We start from the raw sequence: 12,703 nt of genomic DNA, 5'->3' as shown, positions 1-12,703 counted from the left end.
CTTTGTTTAGCTTTTTTATCTTTGAAATATACTAAGACATTGCTGGTGCTGTCAAATAGCTCTTGATCAGTGCTTGTGTGCAAAGCCTGTTTTCTTCTCACTCAACTGCTCTCCACACTATAGCTCCCAGTTGTCTCCTAAGGTTTCTATTATCACCAGCCTTGCCATTTTACACATGACTGGCAGCAACGCAGGTAATCATTTCATGGCCACTCTCACCAGCTGCGGGAATATTAGACACTTCATTCACAATCACATCCTCTGATGTTATAATCAGATCTAACACTCCTCTGTCACATACTGCCTGAGATTGTTGTCTTTTAAGAACTTATTCATTCTCTTTGTTCCAATCAATACTGCTATAATTGAAATCAACCATAATGATCACCCTTTACTAAGCTAAGTTGCCTATACATTTCTTTGTTTCTACCTTCCTCATTCCATGGGCTGAAACAGCACCACACTAAATACAGGAATACCTTGTATAGCGCGGTTAATTGGTTCCAAGAAGCATCCATGCTATGTAAAACCGTGTTGTTCGAGGTCTATAAAGGTTTTCAATTTAATTTGTTTATTACAAAAATTTAGGATAATAAAAATGTTTAAAAATGAAAAAAAATTGTTATTTTTATTAACTAAATAACAAATAAAATTCTTTTAAACTGATATAAAAGTTGTAGAAAACAAAACAAATATTGCTTCTATTTTAGCATACAGTAATTTACTTTTTACTAAAGTAGTCTTTTAGTGTTCGTTGAACCATCCTTGTCTTCTTTGTTTCTTCAAGTACTAGATCTCTGTAGCATTTGATGGCATTATCGAGACTTTGTCTCACTTTGATGCTTCTTTCCAAATTCGGGTCGGCATTTATGAGAAAGTCAGAAGCTTTGTCGATTTTTCTCACAAAAGTTGAAAGGTCAGCAAAGGAAAATTCTTCAACCATGACATCAGTGGAGTCATCTTTGTCATCGTCTTCTGCTTCATAGGCTCATTGTTGTTCCAACTCCAAAAGGTTTTCATCATCCAGATCATTTGAATGAGAATCAGTATATTCATTCACATTGTTACAATCTAAACTTGTAAAACCAGATCTTTGCCCATCTGCACAATTTCTGTTGAGATTTCCTCTTTCTGTTGCAAAGGCAACAAAGTCCTTTGAACAATGCGACAAGATATTATGCCATATAGCTCTCATGTTGCTTTGAGTCACCTCTTGCCAAGATTCATAAATATTTTGAATGGCATCTTTTATGTTAAATTTCTTTCAAAATTCACTCAAGTCCAAGAATCTTCTTCTGCTGCAGCTTTAATAGCTTGAGCAAAAGTTCGTCTTGTATGCCTTGAAAGCGGAGATAATGCTTTGATCCATCGGCTGCAGAATTGATGTTGTGTTTGGAGGGAAAAAATCTTGACATTTTCATCCACAAGGAGATGTGTTTTGCATTATAGGAGATACTGAGATAGGAGTGTTGGTAGATTGCTCCACCTTTGCAAGGAGTTTCTCTGGTGTTGTACCACCTTACCCTAGTCCTGAAGATACTTTCAGCCGCAAACTTTGTTTGCTCACACTTGGATAAAGGATTAAACTAAATTTATTATTTTCATCTAAGTCAGTCAATAGAGTTGGATGGCCTGGCTCATTGTCTAATAAAAGCAAAATTTTGAAAGGAATATCATTCTTTTTACAATAGCTTTTAACTTCAGGGCAAAAACAAGTTTTAAACCAGTCTTCGTTCGAAAATTGAACGAGTCACCCACCCTTTTTTATTCAAACGCCAATGTTCTTTGTAAAGCCCTTAAGAGCTCTTGGATTTTTCGCTCTGTACACTAACAGTGGCTTCAATTTTAAATCACCTGATGCCTTACCTCCTAGTAAAAGTGTCAATTGGTCTTTTGACACTTTATACCCAGCTTGTGTTTTTTCCTTCTCTGCTAGAAATGTGTGTGCGATGCCATTCTTTTCCAGAACAAGCCAGTCTCGTCAGCATTAAAAATTTGATCATCTATGTAGCCTTCCTTCTCAATAAGTTCCTTCAATTCACTGAGAAATAATTCTGCACTTTTAGTGGCAGCACTTGTGCTTTCACCTTGGATTCTTATGTTATGGAGTCCCATGTGCTTTTTGAAATTGTAGAACCACCCGCGACTTGCTATGAAAGTTTCACTGGTTGTACCTCCTTCATTTTCACTTTCATTTTCTTTTATTTTGTCATATAGATGTTGCTTTTGCCTGGATTATCATTTGACTCAAAGGAATCTTTTTCTGATTACAGTCTTCAATCCAGATCATTAGAAGGCGTTCCATATTTTCCATTGTAGAAGATAGATTTCTCATGATCACTTTTGACATATAAGAAGCAGTGCTCATTCCATGTTGTTTAATCTTTTCTTTGCTCTGAGTAATTGTTCATACAGATGACTCGTTCATTGAATTCTCACGTGCTATTTTTGCAAACGAAGTGCCATTCTCATGACATTTTATAATTTCAAGTTTCTTCTCTAATGTCAACCACTTGCGTTTTTTTTGTTACTCCAACAGTGTCTTCTTTGTTTTGTCTCTTTTCACTCATACTTAAATAATAAAAAAATATTAAATACTAATATTAACGTAAATAATAAAATGCCGCGGGGAAAGAACGTGTCTATGTGAGAGCCAATCGAATAACTACTGCATAAACGTGGCTCTCGACTCACTTGCAGTGCCTGGGAGTCGCCGGTCAGTGTTGAAAATGTTAGTGTAATAATGATAAGTGTAATAATAAAAACTGCGTTAGACCAACACCCACGTTGTTCAAAACTGCACTATACAAGCTATTCCTGTATCTCATTTTATCAACCTCCACTTTACACCATACTTCTTCAAAACCACTGCCACTTTTTTTTCCCTTGTATCTCAACCTTTTGTGAACATGATATTTTCCTATCATCAGTACCACTATCCCTCCATTTTTTCCCCTCCTATCTTCCAAAAGAAGAAAAAAAAAAAAAAAAAGATCATATCACTCCATTTTTATTCCCATCAAGATGTCATTCTCATCCACTGATGTGTCACTTATTTCAACTATTTTGGGGCACATAAAGTCAATCAATGCAACAATTTCCTCTTCCTTATTTCTGATACTCCTGGCATTCATAAGCATAACAATTCATTTCTTGGTCTATAATCAGTCCTACTCCTCATGCTTACCCCCCCCCTCCATCTTGGACTTCGCCTCACCTGTTCCTACCTGCTCACTTTCTTCCCCATATACTCCCTCCAATCAGTTCCCATGTATTCCATTCCTATGCTGACCATCCACATACATGCATTCATTGCCATGTTCAGAATCCACTTTCCTTATGCCGTTGTTTCTCTGTCCAAAAATGCATTCCTGTTCTCACATTCTCCTCACCATTCACAACCACGTCAGTCTCACCTAGTTCACTCTCCTGCTCATTCACATCATCTTCTGTTGTTTGCATCGCTAATTACACTTCCTTCGAGCAGCAACCTTTCCAAATAACTCACTCCAAAACCATTTAAATGCAGTCCATTGCTCTTATGCAGCTCCATTCATCCCTCAAACTTATCTCACACATTCACAAATTGCACTCCTCTCTTCAACACATTTCGATTAATGTTCCATTCAAGATCTTAGCTCTCCACTGCAACTCATCATTGTCATACCTGTCACACAAACTACCCTTCCTACCACACTGTTTTCTTTCACTTTCCTCAATAATCTCCTGATACCCAGTCTTGCATTTTCCCTATGTCCAACCAAATCATTCATTACAGCTACAACCACTAACTTCTTTGCATATCTAGTGCCTCAATCACCATGTTCATTCTCCCTCCTGGAAAACATACCTTCTTGAATTATGCCTGGTTTTCCTTTTTTAATAATTACTGTATTCAGAATTCTCTACTCATATTCTCATGCTCGCTCTTCTTAGCCAGAGGAGTGAGCATGAGATTAGTCTTGTATCCATCGCTGCTGTTTGTCTGGTATTCTTCACTTCTGGTTCCCAACTTTCACTCATATCACAGACTCTCACTCTTTCACTTTTCTTGTTTAATCTTTCTACAAACATATCTGCCACATTTGCCAATGCATATATATTACACTTCCAACAATGAACCATCTTGGTGAAATCCACACCACTCAACACACTTGATTTTTGCACCTTGCCTCTAGATGACCTAGTTCTTACAACCATTTTTGCCTCCATTACTGTTGTTTTGAAAAAGTGCTTCAAACTGAATAACTTCCAAATATAAACATGCCACACTCAGTCACAACCAAACCAGACCAAAATTATGCTAAAATTACTGTTTATTCTTTACTTAGTTTTAAATAGAAAATGTTCAGGTAATTAACTTCTTTCTGCGAGCAAAATATCTTGCAGATAAATTTATTAATTTGTAATTAATAAATTACAAATTAATAAATTTGTAGTTTATTCATAAAATAATTTTATGAATAAACCTAATGAACTTCGTTGATTAGGTTTATTCATAAAAATTAAAAATCGTGTTATCTATCTTCTTTTAAAGAAGAAGAACCACTAATTTTAATTTCTTTTTTTCTCCGCATACTGGAAACTTAATCCAGAATTTATGAATTCTGTAATATCAGATTTTCATAAATAGAATGTTGTCATAAATCAGATAATTGCTAGACATTCTTCTACCATGTCCAGACTTGAAAAGGAATATTGCTCTTTCATTAGAAGTGGTGTTATTCTAATACTTCTGTTTTCTCTTGCATCTTCTAACTGTTGCATATCCTTAAATTTCTGAGAACTGTGCTTAGCAGTCTTAAATGAATTGTGCTCAAACTTATACTGTATTTATTTAAAGAAATCAAAATTTTCATTAACGACAATTATTATTACATGTAATATTGATTATTACATGTTGTTACATAGTTATTACATTAATTATTACATGTTATTATTACAACTGTTATTACATAGTGCTTTTTTATTGCATAATATGTATGGAATGTTCAGATTCTTAGCAGGTATTATAAAAAAATTAATTGCGTGGTAATTCATAATTTGTCTAAACATGAGGCAGCAGCTCATGAATAGTGTTATGAGCTCTCTGGCAAGTGCTTTAACTAGGTTCATGGAATCTTTTTGTTTTGTATTCTCCCATAACACTTGTTAATAGATTTGCATTCCAATATGCCATAGTTTAAAAAAAAAAAAAAAAAAAAAAAAAACCTCTATATTTATCATATCTAATATCAGTTTAATTTTTCCTATAATATATCCAAGTTTCATACTTATAACATCTCTCTTTCAGGATGAACCAAAGATGATTTGACTTTCATATAGAGTAAAATAAGTTTAGTTATAAATGAAGTTGTGATGGATATGAAATTGTTCCATTGTTATATTTTGTAGTGAAAACTGTGCAGTTGACTCTCATTATAGCAAATTCCATTACAACGAACTCATTCACTCTCAGCAATCTGCTAGAGACAGTGATATTTTAAAGGAAATTCACTATATCAGACTATCCACTAAAATAAATATTTCTGCAGTTTCTGTGAGATTTGACTGTATAACCCATGTTAGTGAAATGCTAGAAATTTCAGTCAATATTGTTATTATACAAACACCTTCTGATGTCAAAACTCATTGCTTAACTTTTTTTTTTAATATTGGTAGTTATTTAAAAATCTTTTTCTTTGAATGGTATATAGAGTCAAAAGTTTTTTCACTTGGTTATACTATAAATTAAAGATGCCATAAAATTATATTCTTGGTTTCATCCTTTATCCAAGTGTAAACAAACAAAGTTTGCATGTGAAGTCACTTCACAACTGGGCTACTTGTATATAGGGGCTAATGACTTCACATCAATTGTCTTAGTCGTTAGCCTCTATATACAAGTAGCCCAGTTGTGACGTGACTTCACACATAAACTTTGTTTGCTTACACTTGGATAAAGGATGAAACCAAGAATATAATTTCTTGGCATTTTTAATTTATGGTATACAGAGTATTTATAACACTTATAGAATCCTCTAGGTTGAAGGTTTTTTAATGATGTAAAATGGTAACATATTAAAAACTGCAAAATGAGTAGTTTGTATGAGCCAAAATAGTCTTGCCTAAAGGAGTTCTATAAAATTCTTTTTATGATAATTGGAATTTGAACCAAGATCTTTTTCTCAGAGAAGTGATTCATGGTGAGCTCATTTATGACTGAAAATATCCATAAATGCATTTTTGCTAACCTGCAGGAATTAAACAGACTTTGTTATTTCACATTTGACTGAAACTTCAATCACATTTATGATCAGATAAATTCTTCCAGCGTACCAAGTTGTTTGACTGTTCACAAAATCGTCACTATAAAAATTATGGAAACAACTACCATGTTAGAGTAAAACTTTAGTTTAATATAAACTAAAATATACACTTGACATTTTGACCTTCACATTAAGGTCATCTTCTGGAGTATACATATATATACAAAGAAACAAGCTGCACTGCAATCTACATGGCATGCTAAAGTTACTGATCAACCGTTAAAACTATTTACCTGACCTCTGGTGCTAAAAAAAAAACCCAAAAAACCTTCACTACTTCAAAGCTAGAGTCCTGTTATTATTATCTATTAGGTTAAAAAATTAAATTAAGCTGGAGAGTAACATGTTCATACAGAAAATAATAGATAAATAAATAAACAGAAAATAAAATTACTTGTATAAGTATACATATAAATTGCAACTGGTATGGTCATGGCCAATAAAAAATGAAAACTTTTTCCTATTTTATTGAAATGTCAAAACTCAAGGAGTTGGTAGGTCATTCACCCTCCCATATAAAGAACACACAACACTTCATTAACGAAATTAAAAACATAACATTCGTCAAAGATGATTTATTAGTCAGGTTTGATGTTTCTGCCCTTTTCACAAATGTCCCAATCAATGACACAATTCTTCTACAGAACAAATTTCCACCAGATATTTCGGTTCTCTTTGTCCACGTACTACGTTCTGGTTACTTCGTGTGGCAAAATAAATTTTACCAACAAAAAAGGTACAGCCATGGGTTCACTACTATCCTCCCCCCCCCACCTATTGCTGATTTTTATATGGAAGCTTTTGAGCAATGTGCTCTTGATTCCTTTACTCTAAACCTACAGTTTGGCTTAGATACGTTGATGATGTTTTCGTTATCTGGTCACATGGTCGCCAAACGGTAAACGCATTCCTTAGCCACCTGAACAAACAACACGAGTGCATACAATTTACTATTGAAATTGAAAATGAGAACTCACTCCCGTTTTTGGATACGCTAGTCACACATCTTCCCTCAGGGAGTCTATCCTTCACTGTTTACCATAAGCCTACACACACCAGCCAATATATACATGCTAACTCATATCACCACCCTTCACAAAAATTTGGAGTCATCAACACCCTCAAAAACAGCTGTAATAATTTGCTTTAATGAACAAGCTCTTAAACAAGAGCTTGTTCATTTAAAAATTCAAGATTATTAGCTGATTAAAAATGATTAGCAACACATTTATAAATAACAGATATAGCAAAAATACTATCAATAAAATTTTTCATTAAACTTCATCAAAAAGTAATATAGATTACAGTAAAACCAAACACTCCCATACATTGAAGGGTTATCAGAAAAAAATTAATAGAATCCTACATCGTTATAATCTTAATGCCACTTTTAAACCACCTTTAAAATTAAAAAAACATATTCAACACCTCTAAGAATCCTCTTCCCCCATTGGCACACCCTGGAGAGTGTATTGCACCTGTAACTTACCTTATATTGGGGAAACTGGACGTACAATCCCTATCTGTGGGGGGGGAAGAACACAAACAACACATTAAACATAATAATTTTGGTGAAGCAAGCCTCTCCGATCATGCTCTTAACACCCTACATCGAATTGATTGGAAAAGTACTTGTTCTTTGCATCATACAAAAACTTGGTATGAATGGAAATTTAAAGAAGCCTGTGAAATTTTGATTAACCACCCTAATCTTAATAATAATGGGGGCTTAAAACTCCCAAGAAGTTGGATGGCACACATTCAGCCCACTTAGTTTCCAGCAAGCCCTGACTAAGCTAGAGCTTAGTCAGGGTTTGTATATTTTGGTTTATGTTAAACTAAAGTTTTACTCTAACGCAGTAGTTGTATCCATAATTTTCATAATGCATTCTGATCACCATGTAAGCATGAAAGAAAAGAAAACTGCCACTCTTCAGTTCAAATAACAAAAGACGATAACACTTCTCACTGTGTAGAGAGAAAGTAAAAAAAAAAGGATTACAAAGTGAAAAGAAGCACTATAACTGCAAACAAGTCATTGCATAAGTTGTGCTTGAGCAGGGTGCAGTTTTATATATGGAGTGAATTTGATGGATGAAAGGACTTGATACAACTGTTGGATTGCACATGTATGAGTTTGGAATTAAGTGTCTGAAGAAATACTGAATATAGTTTTTTGGGTCTCAAATATGAATTATATAACCATTGAAATATGCAAGATTATTATAACTCATGTATACTAATGCCAGAAGCATCAGGAATAAGGGTTAGGAGTTTGGAGCATTGGTTAGTTCACCTTGGTCAAAAATTATTGGCATCAGTGAGACTTGATAGATGGAGAATGATATAGTCATAGAATGTATGGAGGATACGTATTTGGAGGCTTAAGTGCTGTGAGGTCATCGTATTTGGAGGCTTAATGGATTGTATACAGCACTCAGAAAGGATTAAAACAGAATTTAATACTTCCTATATATTTTGTCTCAGTAAATGAGACATCTTCAGGGATTACAAAAAAAACTAATGTAACATAAAAACAAATCGCACACAATACTAAGCCCAACTACATTGGTGACATTAAAGTCCTATCTAGGTGGAGCGCCCTCTAAGGGCAGTTGTAGGTGGCCTGGAATGTAAAGTGGAACCTCTGGTGATAAGCGTTTCCCAAATCTTAGGAAGCGTAATGCAACCATATTTGTTGAAATTTGGTTGATTCCTGAGAGCTGCTGCTGATTCTAAGAATTATTAAATTCTTTTGGACATTGAACATTTTGGACATTTTCCAAATGCTTTCCACCCAAGCATTGTGCATTTTTTAATTTTGTCCATGATATTCATTATCCTAAATATATGTAATAATCTACTTATTCAATTTCATCTTTATTGATTTTTATTATTTCTGGCTGTACATAGCTTTTGAACATAACTTGGGTCTTTTTAAGGTTTATCTTTAAGCCAGCACTTTTTTGCTAGCAATTTGAAGTTCATAGAGTTAATTCATATGCAGTTGAAGTAAAGATAACTAGATCATCTGCAAAGTGTCAATGGCTTAAATATCTTCCATTTATCTTAGACCTTTTCCTTCCCAATCAAGAAGTTTATTTCTTCTGAGCATGCATGAATATTTGGGGATATTGTATCGCCTTGTCTTAAACCTCTCTTATCTCAACAGTAGATATGTTTCCATTGAAATGAAATGTTGCTGTTGCATATATCAGGACCATTAAATCAGCATACACCAACATATGGCTCCTCCACTTGCTGGTTTCATAATGCTTTAAGTATTGCATAAGTTTTTACTGAATCAAAGGCTTCCAATTTCATTTTGATCTGGTTACGCAGGGATTCTTAGCACCCTCTGCCTTCGTGTTTAACTGCCTGTTTCCATAGGTAGTAACAATCTGACCTCCAGGAATGAGGGCCACATTATTCCTACCTGAGATTGGGCCATAATTCACCACTGTGGATTGGTGAATGGCAGTATTTCCACTTAGGGTTGCCAGTCCCATAACCACTGGTCCACATCTCCTTATTCAGTATATTTAGAGCTTTCCTGATACCCAATGAATGGTAGTCAGGATTTCCCCCATCTTTCTCTTGGGGATTGTGCTCGATAGCCAGTGGAAGCCCCAAGAAGTCATATGCCTCCATATATAAGTAGCCTTTTGTGATTTTACTTTACATGCTCATGCTTGGATAAAGTATACAAAAAAAAATATAATTTCTTCTTAAGTATAATTTACTTTATGAAGGCCAGGCATACTGTCCCTTTTATATTTATTGCATTTATTAGTGTGACTCTCACCCACAAAAGGTGAGAAACCTTTAGTATATTAATACTATGGGTGAGCTAGGAATGTTTTTTCTATTTTTATTAATTATATATTTGTATATATATATATATATATATATATATATATATATATATATTTGTATTTTTTAAATTTATTTTTTTATGTAACTGGAAACTGCTCTAGAAATGAAACAGAATTTTTTTTTTTCAAGCCAATTCAGGCCTCCAGTAAATGAATTATTAATGGCCTTAAAACAATCACAATTGTTTGTGTCTATGACAGGGATTTTAACCTAAATCCTCAGCCTCTTGGCTGGAGAATAGATATGCTATCCAATCAGCTAACCAGTCTGACATTTAAATTCCTTTTGACTGCATTACAAAAAAAAAAAGAAAAAAAAAGGTACTATTAAAAATATTTATCTGAGGATTTGAAGAAAACAGTGTAATTCATAGATCTTACATAATACTTTCTATATTGATTTCTATTTTTTTTCATTTCATTTCTTTAATTAATTTTCTTCCTTTCTTTTTACAGAATCTGGCTTTACTTTTAACTCCTCAGCGATGAACTGCCATAGACTATCACAATTTTTCATGTGATCCCTGCTATTTTTTTATTGCAATGAACATGAACTCAACAAAATTTCTCTTTATATCCAAAGGTTCCTAAACTTGATTAAAAATAGAAAGCATTGCAGGAAAATGTTGCTAATATAATTTAAGAATAAAACTTTCATTTAATTATATAAGAATTCCTCACATTGATCTATCTGCTAAAGATTACTGACTACATGAAAATAGGAAATGTGCCCCAGATCATGGGTCGTAATATAGATGGATATTTTGGTTACGATTAATTTATATATAAAAATCAAAAAAAAAAAAAAAAAAAGAGAGAGATGAAAGAAAGAGAGAAAGAGAGGGAGGAGCATATATCACAATGTTTTTCTGAGGAAGAAAGAAGTAAAAAAATAAAAAACAAGAACCGCAAGTGACAAATGTACTGCTTCTGTTATTTCTGTTGTTAATACAAGTTACCAAAGACAGCTTTGTATTGCAGGCATTTATGAATGGTGTGGCACCTCTTTTGCTCATTTTTTTTTGTAGCCTTCAGTGCAAGTTTTGATATCAATAAAATGATACTCATGCTGTGCTAGATTTGATTTTTCTTTTATTAAAATTTACATTTTTCACAATTTTTGAGAGTTAGAATTTTTCAGAATCCAGTTGTTAATTATTGAAAGAAACTGAGTGAAAGACAAAATTAACTAAATAAATCTGTATCATAATTTCTTTTCAAAATTCCTTTACTAACAGTAACTTCTATATATGTTCCTCTTACTCATTTGACAAACCTTATATTATACAGCATGTAGCTAACTTCAATACTAAAAAAGATTCAACTTTATTTTATTTCTCACAATAAACAATAGCCCACTAGGGCCTATACCCCACCATTTACTGATAGGTCATATTTTAAGTGGGGGTGAGCCTTTATATGATGCACCTAAGTACAAAATTGTGAAGGAGTCAGCATAACATGCACAACCTTAATATTTTTCACTAAAAATTAAGTGAGATTAAAATTAGGGCAAGGATTCTCAGCATATGGTAGATAAGATAGTGGATGACTTTGTGCACCATCACTCTTGCATATTGAGATATACAGTGTGTGGCAAAAATTACTACACACATTATTATATCATAATTAAATGAATTATGTTGGAGAATTTTTTTAATTACTAGGATTTTTAAGATATCATATTCTTAGCTGTATCTGAAAATATACAAACTAAGATATAAAAAAAACAAATTATGTACTAACAAAACTCTTGTGGCCCACCCAGGGCCGTTCTTAACAAGTTTGAGCACTCTGGGCCAAAACAATTTGGTGCCTTAATCAAATTGGATTGAGCAATAATTAAATAATACATATAATTAATTAAATAACTTTCATTTCAAAAAATTTTATTTTAAAATATATCGACATTGCACATTTTTATTTAATTCAACAATATTTATAATATAATAAAGCTAGTTTATTTATATTTATAAAAATACACACAATAGAAAAAAACCTAAAAAAAATTCTAATTAATTATTTTTTTATTTTTGCTGCATTTACTTTTTGCAAGTTTATAATTTCTTAAGCATCCTTGGATCAGTGCCATTCCTGGGCTATAGCCCATTTAGCTCAATGGATTAGGAAACCCTGGGACCATGAGGAAGACAACATGACCCACTAATAGGCTGAAGACCACAATTTCAGAAATGCTGATCTAAACAACCAAATATGATTATGTTTGGCTGTGATCCTCCATGTTCAGTATTACTTGCCTAAGAAAGCAGTCAGAATTCAATATCTGTGACAGGAGGAATTTATTATTCATTGCATCAAAAATTATTACCCATTGCACCACAAGCACATCTCTCATATTACACCTTATACTTATTCACATTTTTGACAATTTCAACATCCTGTAATACTTCACTTACTATCATTTGCCATATAAGAAATCTACTCTTCATTTCATTCTTCTTTCCTCTGTGTGTTTATCCCGTTTCCAATGCAGGGTCCATGTGCTACATTAGATATGAC

General features: G+C 33.3%; 1 protein-coding gene across 1 annotated transcript in view; it reads left to right on the top strand.

Moving 5' to 3' along the window:
- Window positions 1–11,260, top strand: part of LOC150093516 (gelsolin, cytoplasmic-like) — a 113,763-nt gene extending 102,503 nt beyond the window's left edge. Inside the window, exon 13 of the mRNA XM_090413643.1 lies at window positions 10,640–11,260. Coding sequence (XP_090269769.1) covers window positions 10,640–10,672 — 33 coding nt within the window. The 3' untranslated portion in view covers window positions 10,673–11,260. The remainder of the gene's footprint in view (window positions 1–10,639) is intronic.
- The last annotated feature ends 1,443 nt before the right edge of the window (window positions 11,261–12,703 follow it).

This window comes from Typopeltis vanoorti, chromosome 24 (assembly GCF_054136105.1).
Source record: "Typopeltis vanoorti isolate ZY-2024b chromosome 24, IOZ_Tvanoo_1.0, whole genome shotgun sequence".
Lineage (NCBI taxonomy): Eukaryota > Metazoa > Arthropoda > Arachnida > Uropygi > Thelyphonidae > Typopeltis > Typopeltis vanoorti.
This window is presented reverse-complemented; position numbering and strand designations above follow the sequence as displayed.